The sequence below is a fragment of the Littorina saxatilis genome, linkage group LG16, assembly GCF_037325665.1.
Source record: "Littorina saxatilis isolate snail1 linkage group LG16, US_GU_Lsax_2.0, whole genome shotgun sequence".
NCBI lineage: Eukaryota > Metazoa > Mollusca > Gastropoda > Littorinimorpha > Littorinidae > Littorina > Littorina saxatilis.
In genome coordinates, this window is record NC_090260.1 from 19358233 (window position 1) to 19380713 (window position 22481).

At 44.5% G+C, this 22481-nt stretch overlaps 1 protein-coding gene across 1 annotated transcript in view; it reads left to right on the forward strand.

Moving 5' to 3' along the window:
• The window catches only part of LOC138951461 (adenomatous polyposis coli protein-like), a gene marked incomplete in the record, with an annotated part of 79696 nt that overhangs the window by 49806 nt on the left and 7409 nt on the right, over window positions 1-22481 (forward strand). Inside the window, 13 exon segments of the mRNA XM_070323055.1 lie at window positions 584-692; window positions 1490-1678; window positions 2011-2064; window positions 4772-4991; window positions 5482-5708; window positions 7551-7668; window positions 8826-9080; window positions 10663-10764; window positions 11859-14014; window positions 14999-15199; window positions 17187-17495; window positions 20137-20345; window positions 22026-22422. Of these exon segments, the coding sequence (XP_070179156.1) occupies window positions 584-692; window positions 1490-1678; window positions 2011-2064; window positions 4772-4991; window positions 5482-5708; window positions 7551-7668; window positions 8826-9080; window positions 10663-10764; window positions 11859-14014; window positions 14999-15199; window positions 17187-17495; window positions 20137-20345; window positions 22026-22422 (4546 nt within the window).

Here is a 22481-nt window from a genome sequence, read left to right on the forward strand (position 1 = left end):
CCCCCCCCCCCCCCCCCCCCCCCCCCCCCCCCCCCCCCGCCCCCGCTCCCTCCTCTGCCATTTAGGCAGTCAAACTCCGGTTTGGAGGGAATGCATGCTGGGAGTTTTTGTGTTTCTATAACCCATCAAACTCTAACGTGGATTACTCGATCTTTTGCGTGTGTACTTGGTCTTGTGTCTTCGTGTACATGGGAACGGCAATAAAAGCACTACATGTAGCAGGTGTTCACAGAAGTTGACCGGAGAGATCGGAAACATTCAGATTCCAACCTTGAATTTTCTGCACTGAAGGCTGAAGTCCTAACCACTGGGCTATGTTCCCACTTACATTTGTGTTGATTAATATAAGTTACGTATGTGTGTGTGTGTATGTGTGTGTGTCTGTGTGTGTGTGTCTGTGTGTGTGTGTGTGTCTGTGTGTGTGTGTGTGTGGTGTGTGTGTGTGTGTGTGTGTGTGTGTGTGTGTGTATGTGTGTGGTGTGTGTGTGTGTGGTGTGTGTGTGTGTGTGTGGTGTGTGTGTGTGTGTGTGTGTGTGTGTGTGTGTGTGTGTGTGTGTGTGTGTGTGTGTGTGTGTGTGTGCAGGAGCGTGTTGATGAAGGAGATAGAGAGTGAGGAGCAGCACAGGGTGTGGTTCTACCGACAGCTTGAGATCATCACCGGCAAGCTGGAGACACTGCCCCTCTCTGACACTGTGAGTCCATCAACATTACAATAAATAAATAAATTATGCCCTTCCGCTTCCATGTGTGTTTTGCTTATCCTGCTTCTCTCTCTTTTTCTGTCTCAGTGTCTGTCTGTCTTTCTCTTTTGTCTGTCTGTCTGTCTGTCTGTCTGTCTGTCTGTCTCTCAGTCTGTCTTGTTACTCTGTCCATGTCAATTTGTCTGTTTGTCTCTTTCTCTTTCTTTATCTCTGTTTTCGTTGTCTGTCTCTCTCTCTCTCTGTCTTTCTGTCTCTCTCTCTCTGTCTCTCTCTGTCTTTCTGTCTCTCTCTCTCTGTCTTTCTGTCTCTCTTTCTCTGTCTCTCGTTCTGTCTGTCCGTCTCTCTCTCCCTTTATCTCTCTCTTTTCTCTCTCACTCTCTCCCTCACTCTGCTCTCTCTCTGTCTGCCTGTCTGTCCGTCTCTCATTCCCTCTATCTCTCTCTCTCTCTCCCTCACTCTGCTTCTCTCTCGCTCTCGCTCTCTCTCTGTCTCTGTCTCTGTCTCTCCTCTCTCTTTCTCTGTCACTTTCTCTCTCTCTCTCTCTCTCTCTCTCTCTCTCTCTCTCTCTCTCTCTCTCTCTCTCTCTCTCTCTCTCTCCTTAGTTGAAGGAAGGGGTCATTACAAACAGACGGGTCATTTGGTTGTTCTTGCATGCCGTTTCAAGTTATCTGCAAGGAATAAAAAGTGGTTGTTAATTTCATCAGGTGAAATTGTGACTGCATATTTACGTCATCCTTTCTCAGTTTTATTGGACTGTTTTCTGAATAACTTTTTATTTTCTTCTCCAGTACAACCTGCAAGCGGACATGGCGCGGAGACAGCTGGAGTTTGAAGCGCAGCAGGTTCAAGGGGTCATGACGGAGAAACTGGGCAGTGCTGAACAGTCCTCACAGCGACAGGAAGCCAGGCTGCGGCGGATTCGAACCATCGAGTCGGAGTTGATGCAGCTGCAGCAGCAACAACAGCTGGTCCAGCGGGTAAGAGGAGGGATAGTTTTGTGTGTGAAGTTTGGTGTCGTTTTTGGCGTTAGTAAGTGTGGGGGCATAGCTGATTTTGTGTGTGTGTGTGTGTGTGTGTCAATATGTGTATGTGTGTGTGTGCGTGTGCATGCATGTGTGCGTGCGTTCGTGTATGCGTGCATGCATGTGTGAATGTATGTATGGGTTTGTATACAGACACAAATGTACATGTCAGGGTGTATGCATACTTGCCCTATGTGAACATGTCTTTGCATGTGCAGTTTCTGTTATGAAACGGAACACAATGTCACATTTTCATGACATTTCATTATTGATGCTTTTTTGCACAGGCCCCCGCTGTCAGTCGCAGAAATGTTGGAACCAGCACCACCCTCACCAGAGCTGTAAGTTATATTGTAGATGAATGTTTCACGCATGAAGATTCACCCAAGCCTATGAGCATGAATGTAGAAATCCCAACGTCAAGAATCAAAAAACAAGAAAGGTACATTAATGGAACATTCAATTCAGGACCACAAACAAACAAAAAGTCGCGTAAGGCAAAAATACAACATTTAGTCAAGCTGTCGAACTCACAGAATGAAACTGAACGCAATGCAATTTTCCAGCAAGACCGTATACTCGTAGCATCGTCAGTCCACCGCTCGTGGCAAAGGCAGTGAAATTGACAAGAAGAGCGGGGTAGTAGTTGCGCTGAGAAGGATAGCACGCTTTTCTGTACCTCTCTTCGTTTTAACTTTCTGAGCGTGTTTTTAATCCAAACATAATTATCATATCTATATGTTTTTGGAATCGGGGACCAACAAGGAATAAGATGAAATTGTTTTTAAATCGATTTCGGAAAATTAATTTTAATCATAATTTTCATATTTTTAATTTTCAGAGCTTGTTTGTAATCCAAATATAACATATGTATATGTTTTTGGAATCAGAAAATGACAAAGAATAAGATGAAATTATTTTTGGATCGTTTAAAAAAAAAATTATTTTAATTACAAGTTTCTGAATTTTAATGACCAAACTCATTAATTAGTTTTTAAGCCACCAAGCTGAAATGCAATACCAAAGTCCGGCCTTCGTCGAAGATTGCTTTGCCAAAATTTCAATCAATTTGATTGAAAAATGAGGGTGTGACAGTGCCGCCTCAACTTTTACAAAAAGCTGGATATGACGTCATCAAAGGTATTTATCGAAAAAATGAAAAAAACGTCTGGGGATATCCCCAGGAACTCTCATGTCAAATTTCATAAAGATCGGTTCAGTAGTTTAGTCTGAATCGCTCTACACACACACACGCACAGACACACACACACACACTCTCACACACATACACACACATACACCACGACCCTCGTCTCGATTCCCCCTCTATGTTAAAACATTTAGTCAAAACTTGACTAAATGTAAAAAGATGCATCCAAGGAAATCGCTGTTAAATGACTAAATGTTCATTTTGTCCTGAACTAAATGTTACAAAAGTTTTGTTTTTTTGTTTTTTTTTAATTCTATGAATCTGGAGCTGAGATTTGTTGCCCTTTGAGCACTGAGGCAATATTTGTTTGGATAAGATTTATAGTTCAGAGGAAATATGTGACCCTCCACCACGAAATGAGTCGCATGTCACCTCGCGCGGTTCTGCGCTAGGCTTAATATAAGTCCGGGGAGTGTCTGGTAACAGTGTGAGGGTCACCTTAGTCACAGGCTTATAACTCAAACAGTTTTCGCTCTTTTCTCAAACGGTTTTCTCCACTGGATAGAGCATAAAAAACTTTAGGAAAATGTACAAATATGAAAATCATGCAAAGGTGACATGCGACTCATTCCGTGGTGGAGGGTCACATATGTTATAGTTTGAAGGCAGAGGCCAGGTGAGACTGCTGAATCATTTTGTGTAGATCTGTGCTTAAAAAGGACTTAGAAATCAGGAAAATTTGAAAATGAAATTAGGGATTTTTTCCGCAGTTGAAACTTTTGCTATGTCTTTATCTTGTGAGTTCATACGGTCGGACAAAGGTAATCGTAGACATTTTCAACTTCCACTTGCTGCTTGCAAGTTTTTTTCCTGTGAACAAGGAATGACTGGCATTTGAACAACACCACTTTGGAGAGGACTCAGAGACAGTGTCAAGTTACTTTTCGTCTTTCGTGGTGACCTTTACAGTCATGTTTCAAATCATAGCAAGTGTTAAAAATACAGTCGACTCCGATTAATCGGCCACTTTTGGGACTGACTGAATTATGGCCGATTATCCGAAGTGGCCGATTATCCGAACATCGCATCGAGAAGTTCCTCAGAACAAAAATGTTGGATGTTGGAAGTTACTTATGGTAGCGGAAAGCGGAAGTTTCGTGCATTGGCATACGTGCTCTACATGTCTCCAAAGAATGTGTCCAGTGTCGTCTGCTTCTGTTTGGCACTGGCACGTTTCCTCACTGCAGCACAGACAACGTCCAGGCAATGCAGTTCTTCTTCCCCGAAGGCATTTTCCAGGGCATATTGAACCAATCAACCAATGCCTCGTCCACTTCATCGTCTTTTCCTCCTCTTTTCCTTTTCTTTGAGACAGACAAGCGTCCACCTACAGCTTCACTCCTGAGATGATCCTCATCGTTAATCCATCGACAAAGGGTTTTTCTTGGGACCCGTAACTGATTTGCAAGCTGCAATTTTGATGTGTTAGGGGGATATCCTTTCACTTTGTCCAAGAATTCAAGTTTTTCCAAGACGCTGTAGTCTTTCCTTTTCGTCGCCATGGTTTGTGCAAAGAGGCTTTCGGCACAAGCAAGTCAGTGTTTGACTGTCAGTTGTTTCGATCACAGTGTGTAAACTCAGTCAACTCACTGGCAGACCTTTGTGCTGTCATGTGAGTAATGATCATTGAACCACTCACAAAAACGTGAAAAGTGTGAGGTGGCCGTTTAGCCGATGTGCTAAGTTTTCGTGGTGGCCGATTAACCGAACATTTTAACACATAACTATGAACAAAAAAATTCGGTCCCAGGGAAAATTGGCCGATTATCCGGATGGCCGATTAACCGGAATTGACTGTAGTTCGATCATAAAATTATGTTGGTTTTGTCTGTTCACAGATGTTCTCAGCAGTCCCTGGCCAGGAAGCGGGTGGTTACGCATGTGAGAGGGTGGTTGCCAAGACAACGGATGGCCGCTACCTAGCAACAGTTGCCGTGCAGACAGCTGATGTGACCTTGACCCAGGAGGTGGAAGGTCACGGCGGCATGGCAGCCGGAATGCCTCTGAACGCAGATGCGGCCGCAGCGATGTACCATGGAGCATGGCCTATTCACAAAGGTATGTGGATGGTAAAGAGAGTCGTGTACTGTAAGTCTCTTTGTAGTGGAGGAAACCTGGATTTTTCCTGAAGAATGACATGAACTGAATGAAATGCGAAATAGAGAAAAACATGACGAAAGTATTTTTGGCTTCTGATTTAATAATTAAAAGACAAAAATCTCCCAGCTCAACTTATGTGCAGACCTGCTAGTGCCTTATCCCCCTTCGTGTGTACATGCAAGCACAAGACCAAGTGCGCACAGAAAAGATCCTGCAATCCATGTCAGAGTTCGCTGGGTTATATAAAAACACGAAAATACCTAGTATGCTTCTCCCGAAATCGGCGTATGCTGCCTGCATGGCGGGGTAAAAACGGTCATACACGTAAAAACCCACTCATGCAAAAACATGAGTGAACCTGGGAGTTTCAGCCCATGAAGGAGGAAGAAGAAGAAGAATATTTAGACATTCATAGAACAAATTAATAAAAAAACAACTCCCATTTCAGACATGAGCATGCCAGGCAGCACAGGGGGAGACAGCGGCAGCGTCAGCAGCGTGATGAGTTTCAACTCCACCAGCACCGGAGGGGGCAGCGCAAGTGTCGGTCGTGTCAGCAGTGAGAGCAGCGTCATGAGTTTTAACTCCAATAACACCCACACCACCAGCACCAGCCAGTCCTCCGCACCGTCCTCCGCCTCCGCCAAGCCTCAGCCACAGCAGCTTGGTACAAAGGTAAGACATGCAAGCTGCGCTTCTTTCTGTGTGTACTAATCAAGGCAAGGCAAGGCAACATTTATTTCAAAAACCATGAATAGGTTAATGCTACAAAACAAAAACAAAAATGACAACAAGACACAACTCTTCACAATTATCGACCATGAATAACTTGTAACAAGCTGATGAATAATTTTCTGTTTCAGGAACGTACTGACAGGACTGGCAATATTATATTAGACGTGAAAAATACATTTTTGTTGAAGCAAGATCAAAAACAAGTCGCGTAAGGCGAAAATACAATATTTAGTCAAGTAGCTGTCGAACTCACAGAATGAAACTGAACGCAATGCCATTTTACTCGTAGCATCGTCAGTCCACCGCTCATGGCAAAGGCAGTGAAATTGACAAGAAGAGCGGGGTAGTAGTTGCGCTAAGAAGGATAGCACGCTTTTCTGTACCTCTCTTTGTTTTAACTTTCTGAGCGTGTTTTTAATCCAAATCCAAACATATCATATCTATATGTTTTTGGAATCAGGAACCGACAAGGAATAAGATGAAAGTGTTTTTAAATTGATTTGGACAATTTAATTTTGATAATAATTTTTATATATTTAATTTTCAGAGCTTGTTTTTAATCCGAATATAACATATTTATATGTTTTTGGAATCAGCAAATGATGGAGAATAAGATAAACGTAAATTTGGAGCGTTTTATAAATTTTTATTTTTTTTTACAATTTTCAGATTTTTAATGACCAAAGTCATTAATTAATTTTTAAGCCACCAAGCTGAAATGCAATACCGAACCCCGGGCTTCGTCGAAGATTACTTGACCAAAATTTGAACCAATTTGGTTGAAAAATGAGGGCGTGACAGTGCCGCCTCAACTTTCACGAAAAGCCGGATATGACGTCATCAAAGACATTTATCAAAAAAATGAAAAAAACGTTCGGGGATTTCATACCCAGGAACTCTCATGTCAAATTTCATAAAGATCGGTCCAGTAGTTTAGTCTGAATCGCTCTACACACACACACAGACAGACAGACAGACAGACACACACACACACACACACACACACACACACACACACACACACACACACACACACACACACACACACACACACACACACACACACATACACCACGACCCTCGTCTCGATTCCCCCCTCTACGTTAAAATATTTAGTCAAAACTTGACTAAATATAACAATCAAAAATAACGATTTGCCCATGAGGGCACAAATTTGTACAGTTTGATGTTAACTTTTTTGGGTACATCTTAGGTTATCTTTTCCTTCAAAAAGAGGATGAAAGTCGCATGTTCATTTCAATGCTTGTTATTCTCTCAGGTGCCAGGAGACTAGTTCCGTAGAACTCTCGCTTACTCTATTACACATGTCGTTACCCAATATTGACGGACTGTGTGATGATATCTTCTGCTATGGTCTGTTGAGACAGTGATATCAAAATCGAGACCCTCCCTCTGATTATGATTTCTTTTTGTTCACGCTTTTCTTGTACTTTTCAGTATTTCGAAATGTCTCTTCTTACAAAAAGTCTTTAGTCACATGTTCAACTAAATTCTGGGATCATTACATTTTCATATATATTTGTTTGTTTTTAAATTTAGGTGTTTTTGTTTTTGAAGTGGGGAAGCAATAAAGAGGTCGTCGATATCAAAACTGATATGTCGTCGATATCACTTTTGCACTGAGCTCAATTTTGCCCAATTGACCAATGGAAATCCACGTAACATATGAAATAGCAATATATGCATTTAGAGCCCTTACTTCCCTTTGGTCATGTGATATCTTTTGCCTTCATCTTGTTGTTAATGTTATTGTGTCGACAGGTGGAGATGGTGTACTCCCTGCTGTCCATGCTGGGGACTCACGACAAGGACGACATGTCTCGTACACTGCTGGCCATGTCTTCCTCACAGGACAGCTGTATCGCCATGAGACAGTCGGGTGAGGATGAGAGAGGATACAATCATCCTGAAGAGTATTAAAGGGGAACCACCCTTTTAAGATTGCTACAAATCGAAATCAGTTTTTTTTTTAAAGGGAGTGAGTCTTAAATATGGAGGTTAGTTTACAGATGCTATGAAGGGAAAATACCCCTCGCGGGTTAGGGGGAAGAATTTACCCGATGCTCCCCAGCATGTCGTAAGAGGGGGGTCAACTGTATCAAGGTAGTCCGATGAGATGAGATGTAAAGAATGAAATAAAAAGATTATCACGAATGAAAGGCACAGCAAGGCTGCTGCCATCAGACTGTTGAAGAAAAATAGAAGCAAAAGTGTGCAAGAAAGTATGACGGCTTACTAGTGCCAAAACCTCATAATTGTAATTATCAAGGGAAAATTAGTTAGGATTACCATTTTCACGTGTTTATTACTAATTTTCCCGGGAAAATTACTAATTTTCCCGGAATAATTACTAACTTTCACCTGTTAATTACTAATTTTTAGTTTTGGCTCACTTCCTGGCGGATTGCTAGTGCCTAAACTAAAAAATTAGTAATTTTCCCGTGAAAATGAGTAACTAACAGGTGAAAACAGTAACTGACAGCGTTAATTAGTAATTATCACGTGATAATGGGTAACCCCAGGTTTTGGCACCAGTAAGCCGTCATAGGGCTTACTGGTGCCAAAACCTCATAATTGTAATTATCAAGGAAAAATTTGTAATTTTCCCTTGATAATTACAATTTTCACGTGTTAATTACTAATTTTCCCGGGAAAATTACTAACTTTCACCTGTTAATTACTAATTTTTAGTTTTGGCTCACTTCCTGACGGATTGCTAGTGCCAAAACTAAAAATTAGTTATTTTCCCGTGAAAATTACTAATTATCCCGTGAAAATGAGTAACTAACGAGTGAAAACAGTAACTGACAGCGTTAATTAGTAATTATCACGTGATAATGGGTAACCCCAGGTTTTGGCACTAGTAAGCCGTCATAAGAAAGATTAGATAGCTTCTTTCTTCTTCATTTACCACTCACCCTGCAGCAGGGCATATTTCATCTGCCAGAAAAGACAAAGAAACACAAGCATGGTACTTATGATAACAAAAACTTGAACTGAATCTGCGTTACTAACACCTGTTCTCCTTTCTCTCAGGCTGCCTGCCGCTCCTGATCCAACTTCTCCACGGTAGTGACAAGGATTCTGGTCTCCTGGGCAACACCAGAGGCAGTGCCGCCGCCAGAGCCCGCGCATCTGCCGCCCTGCATAACATCGTCCACTCCAACCCCGACGACAAACGCGGTCGTCGCGAGGCTCGAACCCTGCGCCTCCTGGAACAGATACGCGCCCACTGCGACCAGCAGAGAGGGGAGACCACTGCGGAGGAGGAGGAGGAGGAGGAGGGTGCAGGTGAGTGTTAACGATGATGTTTTAATTGCACATGCTGCACTGTACCTTACGTATTGCCCAACCGCACGCGTTAGACAATGAGGAAGACAACGGAAATGAGTTATGCCAAAATTCCATGACAACGTCTATATGGTAGAATGTTGAGAAGAAAAAAAATTTTGAGGAAAAAAACTTCAATTTTGCCACTTCTTTTTTTTCTACCTGCTCTCTATAAGTGTTTGGAACTTGGAGCTGGAACACATTTGAGCGCCCCCCCGCGGGTTAGGGGGAGTCCTATATTGGTTGGGACGAGATAAAATTTACCCGATGCTCCCCAGCATGTCGTAAGATTGCTACAAATCTAAATCAGTTTTTTTTTTAAAGGGAGCTAGTCTTAAATATGGAGGTTAGTTTACAGATGCTATGAATGGAAAACACCCCCCGCGGGTTAGGGGGAAGAATTTACCCCATGCTCCCCAGCATGTCGTAAGAGGCGACTAACGGATTCTGTTTCTCCTTTTACCCTTGTTAAGTGTTTCTTGTATAGAATATAGTCAATGTTTGTAAAGATTTTAGTCAAGCAGTATGTAAGAAATGTTAAGTCCTTTGTTCTGGAAACTTGCATTCTCCCAGTAAGGTCATATATTGTACTACGTTGCAAGCCCCTGGAGCACATTTTTGATTAGTGCTTTTGTGAACAAGAAACAATTGACAAGTGCCCCTATCCCATCACCCCCCTTCCCCCCGTCGCGATATAACCTTCGTGGTTGAAAACGACGTTAAACACCAAATAAAGAAAGAAAGACATTTGAGCCCCCCCCCCCCCCCTGTTTAATTAAGAACCCTTGATGTCAGACCTTCCACCATGCTTTTTCAGATTTTGTGATCATATATTATGTCGTACATAGAGAATACTACATGGCTTGCTGTGTCGTACCAGATTTACACGAGTTGTTTTTTAAAATATTGAACTGCGAGCGAAAGCGAGCTGTTCACTATTTGAAAAAGCAACGAGTGTAAATCTGGTACGACACAGCAAGCCATGTAGTATTCTGTTTATTCTACATACTGTACTTACGTGTATTTTAAGCTAAAAATGTCTTGCATTCGAGGCAGCTAAATTGAAGACGCTTGTTTTGGAACCTCGATCTCTTCTAAAGCCTCGTGCAATCTATTACGTCAAAGCAAAGAAACGTCACTCTGAAAGTGTGGCGTCACGTGTTAGTTCTAAAGATTCATCGAGGGTAATTAGCGAGCGCAATTTGTGTTTCTATAATGACGTTTGTCTCGGTGACTTTGGCATCATAAGCAGTGGAAAAACAGGTCCCTGCCAGACTTGCTTGACATGACCTCATTTACATGATATACACACGTGTGATTTGAACGATTATTATCTCACGGGTGTCTCTCTCACGTATGTAGGATAAATTTAACTTCCTTGCAAGACTCCTTTCTTTACTCAGAGTTTTGTAAGTCTTAAAAGTTTGTTTTTTTTCCCTATGTATACATAGGCCTTCGGGTGTTCACCAGCAAGTGCCTTTTGTGAAGGGTGACTGTTATCACAGAGTTTGTTTTGTCCTGATGTAAACGTTGTGTTTTTCAGGCAGCAAAGCAGCAGACATTGACCACCATCCAGGTCCCGCCATTGCAGCACTGATGAAACTGTCCTTTGACGAGGATTATCGTCATGCCATTTGCACTCTGGGTAAGTCACTGTGAAGTCGCTTGAACATTTCCACTGACTGTAGCATCTTGAATAGACCATGTTTGGAAATAACTGTCAATTTTTTGACTCACATGCGAAGCAAAAGTGAGTCTATGTACTCACCCGGGTCGTCCGTCCGTCCGTCCGTCCGGCCGTCCGGCCGTCCGGAAAACTTTAACGTTGGATATTTCTTGGACACTATTCAGTCTATCAGTACCAAATTTGGCAAGATGGTGTATGATGACAAGGCCCCAAAAAACATACATAGCATCTTGACCTTGCTTCAAGGTCAAGGTCGCAGGGGCCATAAATGTTGCCTAAAAAACAGCTATTTTTCCCATTTTTCCCATTTTCTCTGAAGTTTTTGAGATTCAATACCTCACCTATATATGATATATAGGGCAAAGTAAGCCCCATCTTTTGATACCAGTTTGGTTTACCTTGCTTCAAGGTCAAGGTCACAGGAGGTCTTCAAAGTTGGATTGTATACATATTTTGAAGTGACCTTGACCCTGAACTATGGAAGATAACTGTTTCAAACTTAAAAATTATGTGGGGCACATGTTATGCTTTCATCATGAGACACATTTGGTCACATATGATCAAGGTCAAGGTCACTTTGACCCTTATGAAATGTGACCAAAATAAGGTAGTGAACCACTAAAAGTGACCATATCTCATGGTAGAAAGAGCCAATAAGCACCATTGTACTTCCTATGTCTTGAATTAACAGCTTTGTGTTGCATGACCTTGGATGACCTTGACCTTGGGTCAAGGTCACATGTATTTTGGTAGGAAAAATGTGTAAAGCATGTGAGTCGTATGGGCTTTGCCCTTCTTGTTAATTTTTTTTTTTGGGGGGGGGGGGGGGGGGGCAGTAGGTCTCCAAGCTATGGCAGAAATTGTCAACATTGTACTTGTTCTTTGTGCAGGACGTCTCCAAGCCATGGCAGAAATGGTCAAAATTGTACTTGTTCTTTGTGCAGGACGTCTCCAAGCCATGGCAGAAATTCTCAAAATTGTACTCGTTCTTTGTGCAGGAGGTCTCCAAGCCATGGCAGAAATTCTCAAAATTGTACTCGTTCTTTGTGCAGGAGGTCTCCAAGCCATGGCAGAACTCTTGGAAGTGGACCACACCAAGCAGGGCAACACTGGTGACAACTACAGCATCACCGTGCGGCGCTACGCATGCATGGCGCTCACCAACCTCACCTTCGGTGACGGCAAGAACAAGGCGCTCCTCTGCTCCATGCAGCCGGCCATGCACGCCCTGGTCGCTCAACTGCGCTCGCCCAACGAAGACCTCTGCCAGGGAGCCGCGAGCGTGCTGAGAAATTTATCCTGGAGGGCGGATCTTGCTAGTAAAAAGACGCTGAGAGAAGTCGGGGCGGTTACGACTCTAACGGAAAGCGCCATGGCGGTGAAAAAGGAAACGACGCTGAAAAGCATTCTCTCTGCTCTGTGGAATCTGTCGTCGCACTGCTCGGAAAACAAGGCAGAGATCTGCGCTGTGAAAGGCGCCCTGGAGTTTCTGGTTTCGCTCCTGACGTTCAAGAGCGGAGGGAAGACGCACGCCATCGTGGAAAACGGGGGCGGGATTCTCCGTAACGTTTCCAGCCAGATCGCGATCCGCGAAGACTATCGCAGGACCTTGCGACAGAAAGGGTGCCTGCAGATTCTCCTCGCTCAGCTTCGTTCCACCAGTCTTACCATCGTCAGCAACGCTTGCGGAACTCTCTGGAACTTGTCCGCCCGTTGCTCGGAAGATCAGGAGCTTCTGCGAGACATGGGGGCGGTGGGGATGCTGCGGAACCTGGTTCACTCCAAGCATCGGATGATCGCAATGGGGAGCAGCGCAGCGCTGCGAAACCTCCTGTCGTCTGCCGGTTCCGGCAAAGGCATGGACTGCGATCGCGGTAACCATGGCAACCGGCCGACACTCTCCGCGCGGAAACAGCGAGCCCTGGAGGAGGAGCTTGACGCGCAGAACTTGTCTGAGACGTGTGAAAATGTTGAAAGCCCGCGTGACAGTCCGACCGATACGCCTCCGAGCAGAACAGCGGACGGGGACGGGAGGAGGTTCGTTTATCCTTTCGACCCTTCCGCGTCGAACAACTCAGTGCACAAAACGGAAGACGACCCGCGGAGAGCATTACACAGGCGGCAGGTGCAGACGCGATGCGATTCTTCCACAGCGGAAGGTCGAGTGAGGTCACCACAGCGCGTGCCTCGAGCCAGCAGCCAAGACAGCGTGACCAGCACGCACTCAGACATTTCTCACGATCGCTCGCGCGTTCATCACATGCTGGCAAAGAGCTCGCACCTTCTGCACCGTCGCCAAGGCGGCTCGCTCGAGCGGAAGAAAGAACCCCAAGGTCTGCACCGCGTGAGCTCCGAACATGCCTGCTCAGCCCTGGAGCGTGGAGGAAAGAATGGCGCTCAGTCCAGTCGCATCGTACGTTACATGCAGGAGGTCGCCATGTTAGCGGGTGTCGGCGCGGAATCGAACCCCACCCCTGCGGAACCTTCAGACCAATCGCAACACAACAACCACAGTTTCTCCCATCACGCACAGTCGCAGAACCACCGGACTCCTCCAGTCAAACCCTCGCAACAGAAGCTCTACGAGCACCTTGTGAAAAAGAACGTTAGCTTGAATCTGGACTACGATAGGGGCGACGATTCTGACAACAGTGAACAGCCGGTGAATTACAGCTTGAAGTATCAGGACACCCCCACCACAATGTACCCGGAACAGTCAGTGTTAGGCATGAACGTGCACCCCACCTCGCTTCAGGGTGCCGGCGGTATCCATGGTAATGTTCATCCTGGTCCCAGAGCGCCGCTCCCACGCGGCGCTCACGGCGCCCCCACCAGAATGCCAAACCCCCAAGTGCGTCAGTTTCATCCCGGGAACGTGCGAGTCAACAACTATGTCGGTCCGAACGTCGTACCCCAGCCCAGACACGTCGTACCCCAAAACGTCGTCCACGGACGATTCCCAGCCCCACATAATTTCAACCCTCCACAGCCATTATCCCACCGACAACCACAACCACAACAACAGCGTGTACAGCAGCAGCAGCAGCAGCCACAACGACCAGGGTACACAGCGCAGCGCAGCATGCAAGGGGCTCAGGGCGTGAATGGGGGACCGTTTAGCGCGTACGCTGAGACGGACCTCGACAGCATGGATGAACAGCCGACAGATTTCAGTCTCAGATACGCTGAGGACCATTCTGATGATCAGGTCAGAGAAAGTTGGGGAAAGTGGGGGGGAGGGAGGGGGAAGGGGGAAGGGGGAAGGGGGGGGGGGAATTGAAGGAAAGGAGGAGGGAATTGAAGGAAAGGAGGAGGAGATGGGTGAAAAGAAATTCTTTGAGAGGTAGGGAGAAGAAGTAGAGAGACATTCTGTGACTTGGGGAATGGTGATCATTTATGTGTGTGTGTGTGTGTGTGTGTGTGTGTGTGTGTGTGAGTGTCCATGTGTGTGTGTTTGTGTGTGTGTGTGTGTGTGTGTGTGTGTGTGTGTGTGTGTGTGACGCATGCACATTTCGAGGGTTGTGTGTACGGTAATATTTAATTCCTTTCATACCAACAATCATGATATGAAATGACACGTAAGAATGAGACAGCTTAAGCTAGGAAAAGCAGTGGGAGGGAGGGAGAATATAATGTATGTCTCACAGTCACAGAAGTTCAGTTTCACCTTGTCTATTCCACTTTCTACACAGTTTTGCTAAACGTTTAGAAAATAAGCAAGAGTTATGTTCACAATCTTTACACTTGAATGGGAAAAGAAATGGGTAGCACCACACTGTATGGCAGCTCGCCTTCCCCAGTGAGAAAGCGGCCCCAATTTCCATGAGGGTAACCTCACAGGACTACATGAAATCTTATCCTCATCAAGGGTCTTTCCTGGCAAAATTGTATTGGCATAGATAAAAAATGTCCACCAAAATACCCGTGTGACTTGGAATAATAGGCTGTGAAAAGTAGGATATGCGCCGAAATGGCTGCGATCTGCTGGTCGATGTGAATGCGTGATGTATTGTGTAAAAAATTCCATCTCACACGGCATAAATAGGTCCCTGCGCCTTGAGTCCGAGTCTGGAGATACGCGCGCGATATAAGACTTCATATAATAAAAGCATGCAGCCCAAATTTGCATGGGGGTAACCTCACAGGACGACATGAAATCTTACCCTTATCATTATTTTCTTTCGAACATCAGGACCAACCGGTGAACTACAGCATGCGTTACCGTAACGACCCTGACCCTGACTGCGTGGAGTGCAAGTACGAGGAAGCCAGACGGACAAACGATCGTCTGGATCAAAGCGCCAATGACGACCAGGTTCTGACGTTCTGCACGGAAGGAACCCCCTTCCTCTCCACCGCCACGTCTCTGACCGATCTCACTGGGGGAAAACAGGTAGGTGGAGAAATCAGAAACAAGAAAGACGGCTAACATCAAAAAAAGACAAATTCTGCAAATAACTCAGGGTTTTTATGAGTTAAGGGGGAGTTGCTTTTCCTTGCAAACACTGAGTCAAGCTAAACGTGACTTCTCCACACGTGGATTCTCGATCTGTGCACTGAGGGACGCGATCACACCCGCAATGCCAATTGTCAGCTCCGATGAGCGTACTTTCGAACGAAAAGAGCGTTATAATGAGCGGACAGTGCAGAAAGCACAGATATGAGCTGATCCTCACTGGGATGTCAGTCATTCCCATGATTTCACAGGCACAGATCGTCGCCGTTTGCAGAGACATAGCTTAGGCACAACAAAAAAAAGTCTGTTTACGGTAACCCGACCGACCCTATTTTTTTCGCGCGACCCTAGACTTTTTTTTGGCATTTGGGAAAAAAAGAAAAAAAAACACGTAAAAATAATTATGGTTTTTTGGAGAAAAAAAATAATAATAAAAAAACCCGACCTACCGACCCTATTTTTTTGGCCTATGTTACCGTAAACAGACCTTTTTTTTTTTTTTTGCCTTAACTGTTTCTGAAGTTTGACGACTATGTATACTATATCAGACGGTTAATCATGAGAAGATGTGAGATGAAAACTTAGCTTTGATGTAGTTTGCTTCACTGTATCAGTGTATAAAGAAATGTTACAACAGAGGAACCCCCATTTTGAGACTTACAAAAATATGAGAAAACCAGGTCTTAAAATGGAGGTAGTTTTACAGAGGTTATAAACAGAAAGTCTGAGAAAACAAGGTCCTTACAGGCACAGTGCAGCTCACAGCCTTCGTTTTGCGTTTTTGTTGCAGCTGAGTGCATTTACAGTTCAAAAATCCTCCTATGGTAGTAAAACAAACCCAAAACTACCCAACGACGACATCTGTGAAGCTCGACAGTTTCTTGTTCACGCGAGTGCATAAATTAACCTAGTTATTACGTGGTGTTTGGTCGGAGTTCGATTCAACTGAGTGATTCCGGCCTCCATTTTGTTTTACACAAACTCATGATGACGTCTGACATAGTTTGCTTAGTGACGTGTCTTTTTGTGCATGATGTGGTGATCTACCTGATCTAAATTTAGATCCAAAAATAGGTCAAGACCAGCCGGGTCCGAGTACGAAATTAATTCATAAAAAAATCGCAGTTCTTGACTCTTTGGGTGCAAGTCAATGAAACTTGGTAGTTCTTCTAACGGATAGCTGCCTGAGGTATGACTAAAAACCCCAGGGGCTCCGTGCACCTGGATTTGACAAGTTCAGTACCTTTAAAAGGAGGGAGTCATACTGGGGGGGTCTTAAAAGGGGGGTTCCACTGTAACACGCAAATAATCATGAGAAGATGTGAGATGAAAACTTAGCTTTGATGTAGTTTGCTTCACTGTATTAGGACTGGGTGGCCGAGTGGTAACGCACTTGCGCTCGGAAGCGAGAGGTTGCGAGTTCGACCCTGGGTCAGGGCGTTAGCAATTTTCTCCCCCCTTTCCTAACCTAGGTGGTGGGTTCAAGTGCTAGTCTTTCGGATGAGACGAAAAACCGAGGTCCCTTCGTGTACACTACATTGGGGTGTGCACGGTAAAGATCCCACGATTGACAAAAGGGTCTTTCCTGGCAAAATTGTATAGGCATAGATAAAAATGTCCACCAAAATACCCGTGTGACTTGGAATAATAGGCCGTGAAAAGTAGGATATGCGCCAAAATGGCTGCGATCTGCTGGCCAATGTGAATGCGTGATGTATTGTGTAAAAAAATTCCATCTCACACGGCATAAATAAATCCCTGCGACTTGACTATGTGCGCGATATAAATTGCATAAAAATTTTTTTTTTAAATCACTGCGCTTAGAACTGTACCCACGGAATACGCGCGATATAAGCCTCATATTGATTGATTGATTGATATTAGTGTATAAAGAATTGTTGCTGATCTCATATCCCTCCCTCAGGGCGGAGAAGAGGGAGAAGAAGAGGAAACCAAATCCCCCAAGCGCTGTCACCACCGACATCAGGAAGAAGAAGAAGAGGAGGAGGAGGAAGGCGAGGGTGCGGACGAAGTGCAAAATTTTAGCGCCAGGTACGGGGAGAGCGAGGACACGCCCGGCAACAGCTCGTGCGGACACACAGGGTCAACGGTGCGACCTTCAGGTGCAGGCGCTCAAGGTCATCGCTTTGGCAACCAGCCAGCTTGCCAGCCGCTGACGGGCCCCCAGCAGACGTTTCACAATCCTGACGATGAGATTTTGCCTCCCGACCAGGTTAGTACACACACACACACACACACACACACACACACACACACACACACACGCACGCAATTGTAAACAAAAAACAAGTCGCGTAAGGCGAAAATACAATATTTAGTCAAGTAGCTGTCGAACTCACAGAATGAAACGCAATGCCATTTTACTCGTAGCATCGTCAGGCCACCGCTCATGGCAAAGGCAGTGAAATTGACAAGAAGAGCGGGGTAGTAGTTGCGCTAAGAAGGATAGCACGCTTTTCTGTACCTCTCTTTGTTTTAACTTTCTGAGCGTGTTTTTAATCCAAACATATCATATCTATATGTTTTTGGAATCAGGAACCGACAAGGAATAAGATGAAAGTGTTTTTAAATTGATTTGGACAATTTAATTTTGATAATAATTTTTATATATTTAATTTTCAGAGCTTGTTTTTAATCCGAATATAACATATTTATATGTTTTTGGAATCAGCAAATGATGGAAAATAAGATAAACGTAAATTTGGATCGTTTTATAAATTTTTATTTTTTTTTACAATTTTCAGATTTTTAATGACCAAAGTCATTAATTAATTTTTAAGCCACCAAGCTGAAATGCAATACCGAACCCCGGGCTTCGTCGAAGATTACTTGACCAAAATTTCAACCAATTTGGTTGAAAAATGAGGGCGTGACAGTGCCGCCTCAACTTTCACGAAAAGCCGGATATGACGTCATCAAAGACATTTATCAAAAAAATGAAAAAAACGTTCGGGGATTTCATACCCAGGAACTCTCATGTCAAATTTCATAAAGATCGGTCCAGTAGTTTAGTCTGAATCGCTCTACACACACACACACAGACACACACACGCACATACACCACGACCCTCGTTTCGATTCCCCCTCGATGTTAAAATATTTAGTCAAAACTTGACTAAATATAAAAATAACCAACAATTCTCACTAACAAAAAAATGAAACAGTTCCAACACTTTTTTCTTCGGTGTTTTTTGTTAGGTTGTTGCAATGACTCTTACGCAGCTTGTACAAATCCGTCATCAAGTTTCTTTGTAGTCAGGCAATCCAAATCCCTCCCGATTTTGCAGATTTCCGTGAATCAAAAAAAAATTGTGTTAGTGTGAACTGTACATGTGCCAGTAACTAACATGTTTTATATTTGAACCCAGGGGAGAGGGACAAAGTAGTGTTCTGCTTTTCATGCACAGGTTATCTTTGACCAGAGGCCAAAATGCTTCAGCTGGATCCCTAGCGTTATTTATTTCCTTAAACTCATTCTCACATGAATTGATTGCCTGTACCTCCCGCAGGTTAGGGGGAAGAATTTACCCGATGCTCACCAGCATGTTGTAAGAGGCGACTAACGGATTCTGTTTCTCCTTTTACCCTTGTTAAGTGTTTCTTGTATAGAATATAGTCAATGTTTGTAAAGATTTTAGTCAAGCAGTATGTAAGAAATGTTAAGTCCTTTGTACTGGAAACTTGCATTCTCCCAGTAAGGTCATATATTGTACTACGTTGCAAACCCCTGGAGCAATTTTTTGATCAGTGTTTTTGTGAACAAGAAACAATTAACAAGTGGGTCTAACATCGAACGCAGAAGAAGAAGAAGAAACAAGTCCAGTGATGTACATTTTTCAAGCAGCCTTTAGGACAATTGTCCTGAAGACTGAAAATCAATAGGACACAGTGTCCTGAGATTGCAATTTCAATAGGACAAAAACACGACTCGTAAAACCGCATTTAAAAAGATTTTTCAGTTTAAATTCTTCCACCTTCCGCGACTGTCATGACTAGATACTCAAAGGATTGAATCACATTTCAAAGTTATTTGAACAGTTGTCGGGTTTTTTTCACTGCCCATCTGTCGACAATGTTTTTCAGGTAGGCATCTGACCGTTCTGCGGGTCCCTCAAGGTTTGCTTTTAGGATCATGTCCTGGGTTTTGACACACAATCGGTTTCTTCGAGCCGTACACACCAAGTTCTGTGCATTGAATCCTCTCTCAACATCTGCTGTGTTTTTCCGGATATTATGACGAAAAGTAATGCCTTGCGGATGTGCGAACATGCACGGGTGGTTCCCATTGGTTTAAACGATTTATTGCTGAGCCAATGAATGCACTCTAGGCACCATATGGGTTCAGTTTTCTTTTTTTCTTCTTGATCCAACTTGAGGATAAATTAATTCAAAGAATCAGATCCCATATGGTACGTGCCTCGTTCACTCAACAAACTGGTCACACGCAGTGCATATTTTCGCTTGGCAAAACCGAAACCAGCTTTCCTCACGCAGTGTTTACTTTCGCTTGGCAAACCCGAAACAAGCTTTCCTCTTGAAAATTGAACAGTCCGCATGTCCGCTTCATTGTCAAAAACGATCGGACCCTTGACCACTTCTTCTGTAGGTTAATCGGACCTGTGTCCTGCTGGGGTTAAAGCTATAGGTCCTGGGGAAATTGGATCGGTCAGAGACCGGAGACCGACTAAAATGTACATCACTGAAGTGGCTCTATCCCATCTCCCCCCCTTTCCCCGTCGCGATATAACCTTCGTGGTTGAAAACGACGTTAAACACCAAATAAAGAAAGAATTGATTGCCTGTAGTTCCATTCAGTAGATGAATGAAGTCTTCCCGCTCTTTTTTTCTCACAGATGAAGACCTATTGTGAGGAGGGAACTCCGGTCTGTTTCTCCAGAGTGAGCTCCCTTAGCTCCCTGCACAGCAGCGAGGCGAGGGACAGCATGGACCAGGGTAGACCAGTCATGATGCAAAGCATCGAGGAGTCGGAAAAAGGGGAGATGTCTACGTCCGTCATCGAAAACAAGAACGCCATCGGCATGAAGGCTGCACTTGTGGATAGGTGAGAGAGAAAGAGTGTGTGGATATTTGTTTATGAGCGCTTAGTTTTAAACCACAAACAAGCCAGGGTACTTAATTGCACATACTTCTTCTTCGTTCATGGGCTGAAACTCCCACGTTCACTCATGTTCTTGTATGAGTGGGTTTTTACGTGTATGACCGTTTATACCACGCCACTCAGGCAGCAATACCCCGCGTTCAGGGGAAGCATGCTGGGTATTTCCGTGTTTCTATAAACCACCGAACATGGATTACAGGATCTTTTCTGTGCGCACTTGGTCTTGTGCTTGCGTGTAAAAACAAAGGGGAATAAGGCACCAGCAGGTGTGCACTAATTGCACATACCTTACCATTGCCTTGCCAGGGTGGGATGGACTGGGTGGCTGAGTGGTAACGCACTTGCGCACTTGCGCTCGGAAGCGAGAGGTTGCGAGTTCGACCCTGGGTCAGGGCGTTAGCAATTTTCTCCCCCCTTTCCTAACCTAGGTGGTGGGTTCAAGCAGTGCTTCATTTTGTTTTAGAGCATGAGGGGTCAAATGACCCCTGACCACTGAAATGAGGGGTCAATTTCATATGGTATGGGCCAACACCACCGAAAAGAAAATACACCACAAAACAACAAAAAAGCGGTTCATACTCAACGAAACTGAAAGCGCGCCATACAGGAGATAATCGAGATGCAACAAAAAAACAATAAAAAAAATTTTTTTTTGGGGGGGGGGGGGGGGGGGGGGGGGTGGTGGTGTATAAGAGACTGAGAGAGTCGCTCCAAACAGCAGCAACAGTAAATTTGAGTAATTTCAGAAGTCGGAGAATCTGTCTCCAAAATCGGAAGACAAACAGAAAAGATGTGATGTCAAACCCATGTGCACTGCACACCCTCACCCATTTTCCCCTTCTCCCACGGGTTCAGTAAAAACAGAAAATATCTACCTTCGTCAGACTCACTGACAGCTACAGGAAGCTTGAAAGTGAGTTTGGTCTGTACAAGTCCACTGACTCCAGTTAGCTTTGCCTTCAGCTTCTTCACAGGAGGAGGCGGCATGCCGAAATTGTTCGTTGTTCGTCATGCTCACTTTTTGAAAGTAACACAAGCGGAAATGAAAGACGCTTTCTGATTGGTTCCTCTCTGCAAAGCCAATGAATCAAATTCACTGACACACTTGTGATTCAGTGACTTACTTGTTTAATCTCAAGTGGGCGACCTCCGATCGCTAGCGTGGAGAAATCGGCGACGTAAATGGGGAAAAAAAATTGTTTTTAAATATGCGCCCGACGGGCGCATAGCACGGCGAAAAATGACGCGTGAATGGCGCGGGCGCCCCGGCAAAATGAAGCACTGGTTCAAGTGCTAGTCTTTGCTGGCCGATGTGAATGCGTGATGTATTGTGTAAAAAAAATTCCATCTCACACTGCATAAATAAATCCCTGCGCCTTGAATATGTGCGTGATATAAATTGCATAAAATAAAAATAAAATAAATAAATCCCTGCGCTTAGAACTGTACCCACGGAATACGCTCGATATAAGCCTCATATTGATTGATTGATTGATTGATAAAGTAAGGAAGGAGTCTTAAACCGAGGATCTTAAAAGGGGGGGTTCACTTTAATAAGGATATTTCTATGGCGCAAAAAATTAAATAGTTCAAAACTAAGTGTTCTCTTATGTTGCGTTGCAGGCGGAATCGCGGCACAGACACGCCAGTGGAGAAAGAATCCAAGACAGTGACCTTCGACGAAAGCCGCCAGCAGCAGCAGCAGGTGGAAGAAACACCGCTGATGTTCTCCCGATGCAGCTCTCTGGGATCGCTTAGCTCTTTTGACACGCAGTCCGTTCACAGCTCCGTTGTTTCCGAGTACAGCCGTCGAGCCAGCCAAGTCGTCTCCCCTAGCGAGCTGCCGGATTCGCCCAGCGAAACCATGCCCCCGAGCCCCACCCGACTTCAGTCTCCGCCCGTCAGGTCGTTCAAGCCTGTCGTGGCGGCTGCCAGCGTGGGTGGAGGGGTGGGGAGTGCGTCTGAATCTGCCGTCCTGAACGCCCCGTCTGCAGTGAAGAGCGGGCAGATTGGGAATAAGGTAAGACTGGGTTAAATTTATTCACTGCTTGACTCGACAGTTTTGTCCATATTTTCTGC